General features: G+C 38.5%; 1 protein-coding gene across 2 annotated transcripts; it reads left to right on the forward strand.

Annotated features, from left to right (window-relative positions):
• The first annotated feature begins 1,170 nt into the window (after positions 1-1,170).
• Positions 1,171-17,811, forward strand: LOC113235743 (uncharacterized protein F21D5.5). 2 transcript variants are annotated; one of them, XM_026471630.1, is made up of 7 exons: positions 1,171-1,365; positions 1,433-1,620; positions 2,365-3,071; positions 4,514-4,783; positions 7,502-7,651; positions 16,713-16,918; positions 17,661-17,811. In XM_026471630.1, the coding sequence occupies exons 2-7, from the start codon at positions 1,488-1,490 to the stop codon at positions 17,782-17,784; spliced, it is 1,590 nt and encodes a 529-aa protein (XP_026327415.1). In that variant the 5' UTR covers positions 1,171-1,365; positions 1,433-1,487; the 3' UTR covers positions 17,785-17,811. The 2 variants fall into 2 exon arrangements, with proteins under 2 accessions (XP_026327415.1, XP_026327414.1); XM_026471629.1 differs by having other exon boundaries at positions 1,171-1,620.

Genomic DNA, 17,811 nt, shown 5'->3' on the forward strand with positions numbered 1-17,811 from the left:
AAAGGGTCTTTCTGTATTATTTGTGTGGATACCAAGTCACAGTGATATTAGAGGTAACGAGAGAGCCGATATCTCAGCTAAAGATGCAATAAATAACGGCGATGTAGATTTATATAGAAACTTTGCTCATGACTTGGCTACACTACCTGCTATTTATCTTGGCAAACTGTGTGGGAAACAAGCAGTAAAGCTACGGGTAGATATTTTCGTGATATACAGCCCGACATCCCTGTCAAACCCTGGTTTTCGCGTATACATTTTGAGAAACGTGTTACTTCAATCATTACAAGAATGAGATTAGGACATACTTGCTCATCTGAACATCTTGCTAGACTTAATATATACCTGATTCAATGTGCGAATGCGAACGAAGACATTGGCAGTCTGAACCATCTTTTCTTTTCCTGTCCAAGATATGACCGTGCATCGTTTTTTCAATCTATAATTTCTATCTATATCTATTCCTCTGTTATTATCGTATAATAATTATTCCGTTTACAATGTTTTGGCTTAGCTTATAAGGAAAAATGATATTAAAATTTAGATGATTATTTATACAATTATCATAATTTTCAATTATTACCATCTCATCTCCATTTCCTTTCATAATTACCATCATTCATTGGTTAGATTTACTTATAAATATATTACCTGTCCTATCCTGTTGATCACCCTTCCAAAATTCCGTTTGCTTTTATTTTATTCCTCGATTTCCTTTCGCCGTTTTTAATTTCATATTATAAACCCAACCAAAGTTCCACAACAACAACTGCAACGTATTTGGAAGAATTATCAAAAATTTGCAACTCAGTGGAAATTACATATGGCCAAAGGCTGGACGCCATAGCGCCAAACTGTAAGAAAAAAAAAATAATTTGTTAGTTGTGTAAACTCTGGCATTGGCATTGCAAAACACTACTGCCACTGCCACCTCAGAGCACAAACTGATTCGCTCTGGAACTTTTGGAGGGAAAAGTGTCGTTTTTATTTTGACTTTCAGGCTAGGATAAAATTTAGCCTAGTTGGGATAAATTTTCGCGTGCTTTTTAGGTCGCGAAATTTTAACCTGCTGTCAGATTGACACTATTGACAGCTGTTTGTTGTTTCTGCTTTATTAAAGTTTGAATTAGGTACTTATGACAGCTGTCATTTGAATTTGGCAGCTTACATTGACATAAACCTAAGACTCCGTTCACGGATGCCTCGGCAGATTAATTTTTAGCTGGCGAATTTTTAGCCTGTGGCGGTCTTAAACGCACCCTAGAGTAATGACAAGCATCCGAGACTGTCACATATATCAATCTCGAATCTAAATCATATTAAGTATTCTTTGATCTAAACATTGTGTAAATTACAGTATTATATGTATACTAATCTAAACCAAGATCAACTTTCATTAGAAAAATATTAGCAGGTCATAGTAATTAGTGCAGATTGCAGAGATAAGCTGAGATAGTACACTATTTACGTCATAAGAAGACAAAAACATGTCCCGTCAGTGCTTTTTGAGATGTTTGTTGGATTCACACTCGCCTATAAGGCTGCCGCACAACGTCGAAATCGTTGTCGGCCGTAGCAGAATTACTAAAATCAAGGACCCGTCTTGTTCTCGGCAGCAGTGTAAGTTTTTTGCACCCCATATGTTAACTCGTTTTTGATTGTAGATGCTAAATTCTTGCACTAAAGCTGAAGGGCTTTAGCAGCAACTAGCAAAAAAGAAAAAACAAAAAATATTTGAATAGGATATTATTATTATATTAGGTACCAATTTCCGTTCTTAGACCTTCCTTATTATTTCAATAATATTTTAATAAATAGCATATAATAAAACAAATAATATCTTTATTCATATAATTATATACCTTTATATAGTCCACAGCATAGGTTCCCAAACTTTTTGGCTCACCGCTCACTTAGGCAAGATAAAAAAATATCAACACCCACAAGAACAAAAAAAATGGGAAATGGGTATTTTTCATATTAATTTAACACAAAAAATCACAAGGAAAAAAAAATTATTTGTAGTGCAGTTTAAATATAGGATTTGTATATTATATATAAATTTAGGAAATATATGTATTCAGGATTTTTTTCAAATACTCCCTGGACAACATCAACGCTCCCCAATTGCTTCCCGGGTGCCTATCCTAGGACTATTCTGTGCCCACTGGGAGGTGGAAGGAACCACTTTCGGAAACTATGGTCTATAGCATAAGTTTGAATTTATTAGGTATCTTATATACTTAAATTGAAATACTTGAATTGGCATGTATTAGTAAACTGTTGTATGTTTAAGCCACAGCAACAATATTGTGAATTGTATGTAAAACTGCTTTGGAGTCTAATATTTAAACTGCCTTGCAGTAAGTTTCAAAGCTGATTGTGACAATTGCACAGTTGAAGTCAAACAACTAGGAGTAAATCCTTCCGGTCTCAATGGCTTCGCTCTAACAAAATGTGGTACTCTGAAAGTGAATCATGGTACTCGCATTGAAATATTGTTAAATCATTACATTCATGTGATTGAATTTGATCCGCCGCCTGAGGACAATGATCTACCCACAACAAAGAGAAAATTAGAAGATGTAATTTCTCCAATTAAAAATAAAATCTCAAAATTGACATCAGATAGCACCCATAGCACACAAGAAACAGAAAATTCTATAGATGGTGTTGCCATTTCTTCATGGGATGAAATAGACAAGGGAGAGCTGTATGTTTTCACTATGAAGGGCACAAAACCTAGTAAGAAAATAGCAGCTTTCGACATGGATGGTACACTGATCACAACCAAGTCTGGTAAAGTTTATCCTGTCGATACTCATGACTGGAAAATTATATTTCCTAATGTTACACAAAAATTGAAAGAACTACTCACATATGGGTTCAAAATTGTCATTCTAAGTAATCAAGCTCCTATAGGAAATGGGCGGGTGAAAATAGAAGATTTCAAGATAAAAATTGAAAATGTGGTCTCAAAGATAGACGTACCCATTGAAGTTTACATTGCTACTGGAAAAGGCATTTATAGGAAACCTGCTACTGGGATGTGGAAAGTTTTAGCTGAACAGGTAATTTTGTTGAATATACTACATAAATTTGCAAGTCTGCAGTTCAGATCGTAGTATTGTGATGTGAGCGAGTTAACTTTCTGTATGCTGTTGTTTTGTTGTTTGTTTTGTTAGATAAAAATTTCGTGTGGCCGAATGGTTATGGTATGGTGGATTCCCAGACTGGGAGAAATATTTGTATAGCTTACATCTATTTCTCTTGTGAGTATAAGTGTGTAGTTGTCTATGTGTGTGTCCATGGCACCCAGGCCGCGATACTGGGTTTTCTAAGCGCGGGGCTATGAGTGTGTAAGTTATTAGTGTTTTTTATGAGGCTAAGTTTTTTTATATGATAATATTAAGTGACGGGACGAACAAGTAGTGCGCCTGATGGTAAGCTACACGCCTGTTCTTAACACTTGCAGTGCCACTCAGAGCTTTAAATCGCAAAGATCTGGGGCACTGCCACTGCCCTCGTCACCCTTTGACATAAGTTGACAAATCCCATGTGCTTGTAATCTCACCAACACCCTTACCCTTCAAAATCGGAACGCAGTAATGCTGACATTACTGGTTGGCGGTAGAAATAGGTACGGTGGCAGTACTTCCCTGAACAAACTCTTAGTAGTGATAGTGATGGAATGAATAAGTCGTGGGTCTGGTGTTAATCGACATGCCTGTCTATAGCTGTTGCAGTGCCACTCAGAGCTTCAAATCGCAAAGATCCGAGGGACACTGCCACTGCGTTCGTCACCCTGAGACAAGTTGACAAGTCTCATGTGCCTGTAATTACACCGGCGCCCTTGCCCTTCAAAACCGGAAAGCAGTGATGGGCACATTACTGCTTGGCGGTAAAAATAGGTAAGGTGGCAGAACTTCCGTGGACGAACTCTCACAAAGAGCTCTGCTGCTACTAAAATGATAATGACAGAATGTTGGTGTATAGTATAGCAGAAAGAAACATTGCTCTAGCACTCTAGTCTAGCCCCTTGTAGCTTAGGGCGCCATCAAATTCGACGCTTATACACGCGTTGCAGTGGCGCTCAATGGCTCTGCAGTTATGCCACAATGGCGCGGCAGTCGCGCCACTACTAATTTTCATTAAATATTTAGAAATCTACTAGAAGTTTGGCGTGACACGCGCGCGCCAATTTTATAGTCACTAATTAGTGAACTAACTATTACTAAACATTACGCGTCTACAGACAAATTTTCATACAATGTTTAGAAGCGCAGTTGTCGCGCCACTGTCTCGCCACTATAGCGCTTCTACAAGCGTCTAATTTGGAGGCTCTAAGACTTATCTAATAATAGAAGCTGACTTTATCAATTTCCATTATTATTTTTGGCTGAGTGTAATTATTCAGGCATGTTTTTGGATTTCATAATCATTTATACATATCTGATTTAATTACCATCGGCAAGTGACAACTTTTATAAATGTGTTAAACTGTACTTTCTAGAAAAACGGAGGACTGGAGATAAATATGAACGAAAGTTTTTATTGCGGCGACGCAGCCGGCAGACTCGCTAAATGGGCACCAGGGAAGAAAAAAGACCACTCTATGGCTGACAAATTACTGGCTGAAAATTTAGGACTCAAGTTTTACACACCAGAACAATTCTTCCTTGGACATTCTGGGACTAATATTCCAATGGCTAAACCAGATTTTGTGCCTAAAGAACTGAAATCCGAGCCATTTAATGAAAATTTAATAAGTGCTGTAAAGGAGGTAATTATTTATGCATAATATATTTACTTATCTTATTTTAACATACCTTGCTTCATTTATGTTGCTGCTGTTCCAACTGCTGTTCCAACATCTCAGCGAGATCCAGTGGCGCAACAAGTCATTCTGGGTTACTTTAATGCACACCATCAAGAATGGTTGTTGATATACCAGATGACTGATCATGCTGGGAGAGAGACGCGAAAACTTGCGTTATCGCTAAGCCTTTCCCAGCTTGTCAGTGGCGCCACAATGATCCCAGATGTTGAGTCTCATACGGCTAATTGCTCGGACCTACGCACTGCTAACAACTGATCCAAACCGATACTCGGTGGTTGTGGATACACCATTGGATACCTCTGGCCACTGTCTTGTGAAGTCTATATCTGAATACTCTCCACCCGATTAGGGCCCCAGTGGTACGAGACGGTTGTGGCGATACAGGTTAGCAGATTGGAAAGAAATGTGCCATTTTTTTGCTTCATATCCCTGGCAGGCTTGCTTTACTTCAGGAGATTCGTCGAGCTGGGCTGGTGCTGTAGTTGACGTCTTGCGATTGGGCATGGTGTATTACATACCATACTTCGATGTAACCAATGGACCCCAAGCTCGTCCATGGTTTAACGCTGACTGTAGTCGTGCTGAAGCACAAAAACTGTCTGCGTACTAAGCTTAGGCAGATGCGTAAAGCTCCGAATACTCTGAATCTGAAGAAAGCCTTTAATAGAGCCGCCAAGAAGAGCAAAGACGTGTCACGCAGGGCCAAGTTCGACCATTTGCGCGGCATAGGGGCCATGCTTGCCTATTTTCCAGCAGGCAGCAAGTTCTTTAGGTCCCTGGCCAAAATGGTCGAAAAAAACTTTAGTAGCCACTCATTACCATCTCTGCGAAGGTCAGATGGCTCGCTGGCCCATACTGCGGAAGAAAAGGCGAATCTCTTCGCCTCACTCTTTGCAGAGAGTTCGCATCCGGATGCCGCAGGATACCTACCACCTTCTCTACCTTAGGCTGGTTGCACTATGGCACCAGTTCGCATACGCCAAAAAGAGGACTCGGAACTCTGCGAAGTCTAAACATGCACAAAGCTAGCAGGCCAGATGGAATTCCAGCAATAGTCCTGCGTAACTGTGCGCCAGAGTTGTCTCCTATTCCCACACGCCTGTATCGCCTCTCACATGAGACTGGTGTAGTTCCCAGGACGTGGAAGCTTGCAAATATGCAACCAGTAAAAAAAAGAAGCAGAGCTGACCCTGTCAACTATAGACCTATCTCAGTCACTTCCATACTCTGCAAGACTATGGAACGTGGAACTTAACAACCATCTCCTGTCGAACCTTGAAGACAACCATCTCCTCAGTGATCGCCAGTACAGATTGCGAAGAGAGCGATCTACTGGGGATTTTCTTGTGTACGCCTCTCTAATGGAGCGAGGCTAGAGAAGGGCATGGCGAAACCATTGCAGCGTCTTTAGATATTTCTAATGCCTTTGACAGGCATTACCCGTCCACAACTGCAAGGGTCAGTGGAGAAGAAATCCAGTCTTGTCGAGAGTCCATGGTTACTTGTTTGAATTTGACACTTAAATCAGTCTCCGATTGGGGCGTTGTCAATCTTGTCAAATTTAATGCTACCAAAACGCAGGCGTGTCTTTTTTTCACTAAACGGAGCTCCTTTCGCCTGACTTCGACTTTTCGTGATATATCCACTTCGGCAGATACATTGTATCCATCGCAAAAATGCAGCCAGGAAGCTTGGCATCCTTTCCAAGTTGGGGCGTTACTTCACACCGGGACAGTTGCTTCAGCCGTACCAAGCACAAGTCCCGTCATGTATGGAATACTGCTACCACTTATGGGATGGCTCTACTACTACTACGAGCGGCTAGGAAGTGGAATTCCCTGCCTGCAGACTTGTTCCCGAACGCTATAACTTGACCTTTTCAAGACAGACGAGAGTGAATAGGCATTAGTTAGGGTATTGCCACATCCTCGGCCTAATCGTCACTTTCCATCAGGTGAGATGGAGGTGAAATGCGCATTTATTTAAAAAAAAAATTTTAAATATATTTCAACTATTCCTTTTCACCATGCGGTCCTGTCTTTTTAATAACATCAAAATAAACACGAAATAAATATTGAATTTAAATTTGAAATTTACCATCAGCTTTTCGATGGAGGAACATCGTTATTAAACCTGCACGTCGAAGGTTTATTTATAACCTTTGGAAAACGTGTGAAGTCCCCAATTAAATTTTCATTATGGCCAGCATGGCGGATTATGGCCTAAACCCGCGCCTAAGAGGAGACCCGTGCCCAGCAGTGGGACGTATAAATGGGTTGCAGATGATGAAATTATATAGAAAAGTAAAATTGTTTTCAGTGTATTATTATAGGTACAGTCAATAGCATATCAAGCTACACATTGACGTATCTTGTTCTGTTACACCTGGAACTATGGAGGTGATTTTCGAACAAAAATGTGTAGTCTGATGTACTGAATCTATTATCGTTTATGTTTCACTGTTAACGATTGTAGAAATGGAATAGATTGGGAGAGTTTGCTACTTGTCTAGGACTTGTGGAGCTAAGAAAGCGATTTTCGAACAAAAATGTGTAGTCTGATGTGCTGTTGACTGAACAATCATACTTTAGAGTTCAAACTCTGAATTTTATCATGTTTTGTATTTGTTATTAATTAATTATTATTTTATTAAAATTACAGATTCTTGTACTAGTGGGATATCCAGGCAGTGGCAAATCGTTTTTGGCGAATCAAATAGAGAAGAAATCTGCACAAAGATATGTGGCAGTCTGTAGAGATATATTGGGCACTTGGCAAAAATGTGCAGCTAAAGCTACAGAATTAGTTAAGGTAAGGATTTTCATTATTACTCATTGTAGTTGTTAATATAAGGTCAGTAGAGGGCGCTTTGCGAGTAAACATCGGCTCTGTATTTTATTCAATTTAATAAATAGTAAACAACAAAGATAATATGTACGTATCTCTATATTACTCGATAATAGCGCTTAACAAGTGACAAATAATGTGTGGTACTGTTAGTGATATAAAAGACGTATGAATAATTATAAAATAAAGAGTTGTTTGAGTAAAAACTAAAATAAGAACAAAATGTAAAAAAAATCTACGAAGACTGTACATGTAAGGACAAAACTAGACAAAAAAGTGGAATGTATAAGTTAACAATGCTTTGTTTTTAAACCATTCAAGATATGGACTTTGCCCCTGAATTATTTGCCATTCTTCACCCACACCCATACCACAGTGTTTTGTTCTCTGCCACAATTTAATAACATTGTAATAACAATGTCTGTAAAACTGTGCCCATACATTCATTACACGTAACACCATCTAGTGTGAAATAGCTGCAACACCTGGAATTGGAATACACCATTTTTTGAAATTCAATAATAACGCCTCGGCCACGAAAGTATCGCCACGCTTGAAGCGCCAATTAACTGAAAGCGTCAAGTCAAAATACACCCACGAAGTTTAGTACAGATGTAGTGAATAATCCTTTCCTTTCGTATTTTCTCGGAAATGTTCGTTTTTGTCTTACTACTTCACTCGCACTCAGTACCCCTCGAGACAACGTAGGGAAAGGTCGCATTGCAAGAGGAAGTATCTATATAGAGTAGTTAATACCACAGAAATATATTTATGTTAGATTTTGTGATAAACTTCATGGACTCGTGTATTAATGCAGGCCACCTGTATTTTGATAGACCTTTTACATGTCACTCTTGTCTGTCATTTTTGTAAATAATAAACATTGATTTTATTCGATCCACATTAACAATTTATAACAGACATGCCGAAAGCACTAAGAAAAGGGAAACGTTTAGATCGGCAAGCCTGCGAAGTTATTTTCAATATTTATTTATATTTCTTAACTGAAAATGATAAATTCAAACATACCAACTATACTGCTTACTTTTGTAAAGTCCAAAAACGAGTTTCGGAGGCCAGTGGAATTTCTCAACGAACAGTAAATAAAATATTGCAAAAAGAATACATAAATCAATCTACCTCCAATAGTCCGTAGTCGGCAAAGTTGGGTAGACCAAATAAATTATTTTGTCTAGGTCTTGACGATTTTGACTACAACGTTATACGCCGATTAGTGTATAATTTCCATTTGATATACAAACAAGTACCTACAATTAAAGCCCTGAAGTCCAAGTTATCCGAAGCCATAAATTTTAAGGGATGTGACTTTACGCTAAGAAAAATTCTTAGAAAAATGGGATTTCGGTATAAAAAAGTTGAAAACAACAGAAAATTACTTATCGAGAAAGATGATGTTCGTTTAAAAAGAGTAAAGTTTTTAGCCGCGATAAAAAAGTACAGATTGCAAGGGAGAGAGATTGTTTATATGGATGAAACATACATCCATACCTCACATTTGGCAGGTAAAAGCTGGGCTGACTCGTCAGAAAACGGAGTGAAACAGTTAATTTCTAAAGGACAACGTCTTATAATAGTGCACGCTGGTAGTAGAAAGGGGTTTATACCTATGGCATTGTTAATGTATCAGTCTACTGATAAAACAGGTGACTATCACAACGCGATGAACAATGAAAACTATGAAAAATGGCTTCGTAATCAACTCATTCCAAACTTAGCTCCACATTCGGTACTAGTAGTAGATAATGCTGCATATCATAATAAGTACGTAGAAAAACCTCCTAATTCAAATACCCGTAAGCAAGACATGATTGATTGGCTATCCAAACTTAACGTTCCGATTGATCCGTCATTAACAAAAATTGAAATATATGAAATTATTTGCAAGTACAAACAAGACTTTCTAGAATACTCTATAGATAAACTTATGAACGAATATGGACACAGCGTACTAAGATTGCCACCATATCATCCTGATTTCAATCCGATTGAAAACATATGGTCTCAAATAAAGGGATACGTATCCAAAAGAAACATCAGTATGAATATGACTACTGTGAAACAATTGGTACAGGAAAAGGTTAATATGATTGGTTCCGATGTTTGGGCCAAAGTATGTGACCACGCCATCAAATGCGAAAACGAGTACCGAAAACACGAACCTGAGTTGGAAAATTATATGGCTAGTTTTGTAATCAACGTTCATGAAAACTCTGACGATGATACACCAGAAAATAGTTCTGAATCTGACTGTGATATGGAAGTTGGAAGTGTTGTTTCGCATCACACTGTCCACCCCGCTCCTCCTCCTCTTATCCCGCTGTCATAATCGAAGTCGTTCATCCAATCAGAAAATCATATTTATTTATATTAATTTCTCTGCTGGTTTGTTTTGTTTTATGTTGAGGTGTCTTTTTTGTTATGTCATAGTATTTTTAATTAATTAAAAAAATTAATTGTTATAAAAAAGGTCTGCAAAATCCTACTGTAGTTTTGACTTATAGTTAGACTTTTGGGGTTCCAATCCTTATAGAATCATTAGATCATCCCAACCGGAATTTGGTTTTTGTCAGTGCGTTTTATTGAAATAAAACGTCCTCGGTAACTAGTTATATTACCTAACGAATTCTTTATATGATAGAATCGTGGTGGTTTTAACATCTCAGTGTAATATACGTCAAACGGGCAGTTTGACATTTGACATTGATAAATAAAGTATGCGATTTATTTGATACCTACACGTAATTTAATAATACAGTAATTCATAGACACATCGGCACCATTCGGGTGTTATCGTTGTTCCGAGTTTTGCCGATAGGAAAGGATTATTCATTACATCTGTAATTCACTTACAGCAGCGTCTACAGTGGTGGGGGGAAATCAAGTAGAATTCCTTTTACGAATTTTATAGTTAATATTGTTTAATATTTTTGGTGAAATATACTTTAAATGTGTATTATTATTAATAATGCAATTTGATAACTATTTGCTTTCATTAGTAACCAAACAACAAATAATAACAAAATATTTTGTTTGAAACGTTGACGCGTGGAGCGGCAGTTGCACACTGTGGAACGTTCTTGTTTATGTATTTTGGGCCCTGATTTTAATTCAATTCGGAATCGATCCGATCGGGTAGCCCATCCGCAATATTGTACGCCTCGATTCGGAAAAGACGCAGTTTCCGATCGCGAGAGGCCATGAAGTATATAACCAGAAATAGAGACGAAATGTCATTTAATTTGTTTGAAAACTATTCTGCCATATCATTACTGTGGCAACCATAGATTTAGTATGTCCATAGATTGGCCCTAAAGTATTGGAGACGAGACCAAAACAAAAATACATCTGTGTGCGTGTAATGTGGATGTGTGCAAGATAAATAGTGTTGCGCCATCCACTGATTTAACTTTAATGTCGATTAACATATTACACCGGCATTTTACTTCGGCGTATGCACCAAAATGTCTTATCGCAAAACGCCGAGACGTTAATTAACTAATTAATTAATGATTCAATACAAAATTAAGAAAGCTACTATCACCTTCTGGCAGTGCCATAGGATGGTAGGTAAACAATGGGGACTTTCACCTAAGATAACACTGTGGCTCTACAAAACCGTGATAAGACCCATGATCAGTTACGCGCGATAGTATGGTGGCCACGAACCAATTTATTTACGTTACACGTTTTGGTCACACAAATGCATATGTGTACCAAATTTCAAAATAATCAGTCCAGTAGGTTTGGAGTAAAGTGGCTGTGACAGACGGACAGACACAAGTGATCCTATATGAGTATCGTATTTCGGAACAGAACAGAACTCTAACAACAACAAATCGCTGATTTGTTGTTGACGAGAGTAGTACTACACAAAAATCCATTAATTGTAAGACATACCGGCATGAATAATGTGGGTACAGAACCAGAACGTAGCTTTACTCTTTGCTTGCCTCTAAAGGAAAAGCATTTTTCCTCAAAGTGTTGGCTGCATATTTTTGAAAACTTTTTGGGAGCCCAGTCTTCTCTCTGTAACATTATAAACCATTTCTGTCGTACTTCAATGTTTTGAGGAAATCTGAATCAACAACAATAATTAACTTAAAAAAATGGGTGCCTTAACTACGCTATTAAAAGAAATTTTCGTTTTAATGTAGATAAAAAATAATGCACTAATGCAATATTCATTAAATTAAAGTACTAAAATCAGAAATTTCTGATTCAATAATATTAAGTATGAAGATGATTTCTGCTGTATGCAAGTCACGCCTTTGCCTTTCTTTTTTTCAGATAATGAAATGTCGAAAACATATTATCGATTGCGTCAATCTCTGCGAAAGTGGGGTTATCAATTTCAGAAATTCACATATTTGATATATTTTTTAATTGAATTCGTATACATTTGGGTTATTAATGCACTTGAATGGTATAATTTTACGGATATATTTATGTAAAAAACTTTTGTGGTAGTGCTTTTAGACAGCTAAAAATTTAAATAGTACGTACATGTGAAATGTACAATTCTGCGAGTTTTCCTTTTTAGATGAGTTACATCCGGGCACTGAATACGTTACCATGACTAATTAACGTCCTTTTAACACTATTTTACATTTTAAAACTAATTATTTTTCAAAAATAAACGAAATTTGTTTCGTTGTCAGCTAACCCTAGGTTCATACAGGCTCATAGCGTGTAATGAAGTGGTCTCGTCTACCCATCTCGCTCTAACATACGTGTATACTAACTTCACTTGCATTGCCAATCTATGGGTACCTATCATTGACTTACAAATAAATGGACGACGGGTCTAATACAAAAACCACGAAAAAAATGTCCCAAGTCAACCTATTTAAACGTAGTGTAGTAGGAATATGAAAAAGCTAAAACGGTGAATTTAAATTGTAATATCATCGCAGTACTGTCTAATTTTGCTTGCTTCGCTGTCAGTCGAACAAATGAAGACTAAACCGTGAATGACGCTCTGTATACGATTTTAACGCCCTATAAGTTCGGACACTTTTTAGCGCGGACCCGACGTCCATATAATTGTAAGTCAATGGTACCTATATACTAAATCTATGGTGACAACTGCGCTCCGATTAGCTAGCCCGAGTTCCAAACAATTGACGGGTGTCGTCAATGGCTGCCGTCAACTGTTTCACTTCAAATCGACCAGTTAACTTGAGCTTTGCAAATTAGATGTTTTGTGTTTTTCCGACACCACCGAATAGAAGAGCATGGCATTGTTACAGATATTATCTTTATTACAATAAATACAGAATATTTTTTGGAATATACGGAGACGTACACACAGGTCACTGACCTGAGCTTCCAATCCCGCAATACCGAGATCTCGGTATTCCGAGATCCCGCATCATTTTCTAGTCCCGCGTGTTGCGGGATTACGGATGCGGGATCCCGCGGGATTTGCGGGACTGCAAAGAATCATGCGCACAACCATTCGCGAGCGCGATCGCTCGGCGACTGCCGGCGCGGCGCGCGGCTCAGCGTAGGCATCTGCCGCTCCGCTCTGCGAACGCGGGGGGCGGGAAGTGGTGTGCGAAACGAACGAGTGTCATTTGTTTATGATTTGTTTTAGTCGGCTGCATGAAATATTGATAATTACTTTAATTATTGGTTTTCTTGTATTTTAGTAAAGTTTATGTGTTATAACCTCTTGTATTTTAGTATACTAAAATACATTATGTGGGGGCGGATTAAGTGAAAAACGCCTGGTTGTAAATTGAGCTTCTTGATGTTGGTTTTGCTTGGATCGCGGTGAGATTTGGAACGCCTTCGGATTCTTATGCAGTCAGTTTTGGAATGTCGTTCCGCTCCCAACGCTCCGCCTTTTATATCATCGCTGGCCCGCCGTGCCGCTCGCATTCTATTCAAGTGTGCGAGCGGGACGGCACCAATGCAGGAGCGGGACGGGAGAACCCTACAGACTCCAAGCAAGACCCATCTCTCCCTCTCGTTTATTTACCAAAATCTTAAACGAAATTAACAATAATAAATTACAATAATAAATTACAATATTATAAATCATATGGGCGCGAACACGTTTTCGTCCTGAACACATTAAAATGTGAAGTTTAGTAAAGTATAGTTCTTTTTCGAGCAATTTCATTTCATCATTTGTTTGGGAATATTTTCTTAAATCTGATGATGGGTTATCTGCGAAATGTAATTTGTGCAAGACTGTTATCAAAACCACTGCTAGATCTACGAAAGGATTACACGTGCATTTGAAGTCCAAGCATCAAATAGAAGACTTAAGCAAAAATGTGTTCGAAAATGCTGCATCGTCGTCAAGTGTGAGTATAAATTTGTCCATGTTTCCGTCGGCTTCAAAGCGAACGAAGATTACCCATCATTTTCCAATACAAAACAGTGAAGATTCAATGGAAAAAAGGGTTGCTCGTATGACTGCAAAGGACGGATTACCTTTGAGTGTGTTCGTAACCTCTGACGATTTACGAGAATTGTTTAAAGCTAAGGGCTTCGTTCTGCCTCGATCATCCACAATTATTCGAGTGATGGTTATGAACTACGGTATGACTATTCGTATGAAAGTTCTCAATGAATTGTCGCAATTGAAAGAAAGTGGCCACCGTTTTTCGCTTACATTTGACGAGTGGACATCTTCAAGTAACAGGCGGTATCTCAACATCAACGCTCATACCTACGCTAATGATCGTGCTTTGTTTTGGAATTTTGGACTTACTCGTATTTTTGGAAGCATGCCAGCAACCGTTTGCGTAGAAACGTTAAGAAAAAAATTAAAGGAATTTGACATTGATTTGGACAAAGATATCGTAGCAATTACAACTGATGCAGCGTCAGTTATGGTTAAAACCGGTAGTTTGATACCTGCATTTCAACAACTCTGTTATGCGCATGGTTTGCAGCTTGGAATTTTGGACGTACTTTATAAAAAAAATGAGTCTATTCGACAAGGACAGATTGATGATGATATACTTGACAATTCTGAGGCTGAAACTAATGACGACGACGACAGGTCAAATGTAAATAGTGGATTTACGGTTGATGTTGCGGCTTTTGAAACGGAAATCAAGGTTCGCAAAACGGTTCGTATGTTTAAATGCTCACCAACTAAGAATGACGTGCTTCAAAAATATGTCAAGAATGAATTTGGACGGAAAATTGAGTTAGATGGAGATTGTAAGACAAGATGGAGTAGTTTGGCTGTTATGGTTGAAAAATTTAACAAACTAAAATTGTGTATTGCTAAAACCTTAATTGACCTGGGCCTAGGTACGAACATTGAGTATAGGTTTTCACAACATGAATTTGATGCATTAGTGAATCTCGAAAATATCCTGAAGCCGGTGAAACTTGCTGTCGAAGTCCTTTGTCGTCAAGATGCGAGTCTGATTACTGCTGAGGCTACGCTGAAATTCATGATTAAAAAACTAGAAGATGATAAATCAGCATTAGCTTCAGAACTCGCTCTATGTTTGCGCCGACGTATTTCACAACGACGCACAAATTTGACTGCACTTTTAATATACCTTCAAAATCCTTGTAATTACTGTGCTTCGTATGATGATGAAACATTTTGTCTTCCAGCGAAAAACGTACTTCGAAAACAAATTATAGACCTTGTCACGAGAATGAAATTCAGCATTATAAATTTATCTGAGGCTGAGAGCAATGACGAGGAAGGGCTTGTTCCAGTTCAAGGGACAAACAACAGCGAAGAAATTTCGCCATCTAATTCTGATCTTACTTTGCAACAGGAATTGGAGTTAACTATATCATCAGCATGTAATGCAATTTGCCCGTCACCATCTCGAGCTAACAGTCTTGAATCTATCATAAAAAAAGAACTTACTCATTATGAGTCTGGAGGGTCAATGGGTCAATATCTCACATTTACATATAAAGCCTTAAAAGGAATACCACCGACTAGTGTAGAAGCCGAAAGAGCCTTCTCTGCGGCTGGCTATATTGCTTCTAAAATACGCAGCAGTTTAGCTGATGACACTTTGGATATGTTATGTTTTCTTCGCAAATATTTTCAATTGAATGATAACAAAATGACGAACGAAACTAAATAATTAGTTCTGTTAACATTCAGCTGAAAATGTTTTGTTTTTTTTTACTTAATTTTGTATTTTGTTTGTTTGTATTTTGATGTCAGTAATTTAATACAAGTGCAATTTGATTGATCTCATGCTAATAGTAAAGTTTTAATTAAAGTGGAATTTTGTTGATTCAACTTGATTATTGTTTTATTTGCCTCACATGAATTATTCATTATTTTTATATGCGGGATCCCGCCAATACCGGGATCCCGCGGGATTAAACATTCTGAATTCCGCTAATACCGAGATCGAGCATGAGGTGCGGGATTGGAAGCCCTCAGTAGTTGGCCTGTCTATGTTTCAGTGCAAACAAGAGTTGATATTTATAAGAGCTGTATCGCTAATGTGTTACCAGAAATATGGCCCTTATTTCGTTTCTATTTCTGGTTATAAACTCGATGGGAGAGGCAATCAAAATCAAGCTGCTGGTCCCCCGCAAAAAACGCGCGTAACGCGAATTTAGCTGCGAGTTGCAGTGCTACTTTGTGGCCTTTTATAAATAAAATCACATTATTGTAATTGATGCTCGACGCTGACACTTGTAGCAATAAACGAATTCGCTAGACACGTCGCGGTTCGTAGGCGGCCCTCGCGTTAGATACACATAACGCCATCTAGTGTGGAATAGTTGAAACTGATAGGAGATTTCTAAATTGTTAAATTTGCCACCAAAGCCGTGATCTCGAATGTGATAATATATACATATAACTAAAGAGGGCATTTCGGGGCGGCTCACCCCAGGCACTAGCCTCTTGATAACCAGAAGTCAGTGACAACGGTCTATGATAACATTGATAACCCTGTAATTGAGTGTGACTCCGCCAACAAAAAACTGCCCTTCAATTTGTTGTTGTACCATGTAAAATAAAAATATTAAAATACTTGAATGTTTACAGCTAGGAAAAAGCGTCATAGTCGACAGTACAAATCCAGACAGAGAGTCTCGAGCTCGATGGACATCTCTGGCCAAAGATTTAAAAGTACAATGCCGTTGCGTCAAGTTGACGACGACTAAGGCCCACGCGCAACACAATAACAGATTCCGGGAATTAATGAAAATTAAACACGTTCCTGTTAACGATATTATATTTCATACTTATAAGTAAGTATTTTTAAGGAAATAAATCTTTATTATATCAACGTGCATACATACTGCCTAAGGCTCAACTCACACTGCCGCAGAGTCGAAGCGTCGCGACGCGTCATGTTTTTCGCCTATAGCATATTAATCTCTGTTTTCCCATTATTGAGGTACAAATTTGTGTTATGCAAATATGGAATCGCGTACCGACGTGAGACGATGCGCGCATCCGCGCTGTAATGCTAGCGATAATAGTTCAAGAACAGGACGCGACTCGACGCTTCGACTCTGCTCTGCGCCAGTGTGAGTTGAGCCTGAGACTGTGACTGAGCGTAACCGGCGTTAAATTTGCGACACCGCATCCCACGTCATGACCATCTTCGCCGGTGAGGACAAAGAGCCCGTCATTTCAGCACGTACTCGCGTAGGTTCTCTCCTACTGCAGCACGCCCTTCTGGCGGAAGTCCCCAGAGGCGTCCTGAGCTCGCCCTTTCATCCAATAGCGCAGTGAAGGCCATCAGCGTCCAACTGTAGTGTTTTTCAGGAAAAAAAGCGACACTGCATTGCTTGTGTGGCATTCGGTGCGTTGAAATCATGGTTGCATCGCAACGCACCGGTAGCGCCCTTATGACATCGTTCTAAATGACGTCACATACAGACGATTTCATAACGAGTGCAATAGGCAATCACCAAGCTTTTCTCGTCTGTACAGTTAATTTCTAACTACTCGTCACGTGTCAAAATATAATCACGTGTATTTCAGAAACAAATTCAATGAACCAGCACCATGCGAAGGCTTCAAAGAAGTTATAGAAGTGAAATTCAATCCAAGTTTTGAAGACGAAGATACAGAAAAGATGTACAGAATGCATTTGTTAGAAAAATAAATAGAGGTATTTATAAAATAAACATAC

Source organism: Hyposmocoma kahamanoa, unplaced genomic scaffold (assembly GCF_003589595.1).
Source record: "Hyposmocoma kahamanoa isolate Upper Pololo Valley unplaced genomic scaffold, ASM358959v1 88, whole genome shotgun sequence".
Classification (NCBI taxonomy): domain Eukaryota; kingdom Metazoa; phylum Arthropoda; class Insecta; order Lepidoptera; family Cosmopterigidae; genus Hyposmocoma; species Hyposmocoma kahamanoa.

Bases quoted from the DNA above. Each gene is read 5' to 3' on its own strand.
- LOC113235743 (XM_026471629.1), top strand. From the start codon at position 1,488: ATGTCCCGTCAGTGCTTTTTGAGATGTTTGTTGGATTCACACTCGCCT. The intron at 1,621-2,364 runs GTAAGTTTTTTG...ACTGCCTTGCAG, and splicing joins GTCTTGTTCTCGGCAGCAGT to TAAGTTTCAAAGCTGATTGT. The intron at 16,919-17,660 runs GTAAGTATTTTT...CGTGTATTTCAG, and splicing joins ATTATATTTCATACTTATAA to AAACAAATTCAATGAACCAG.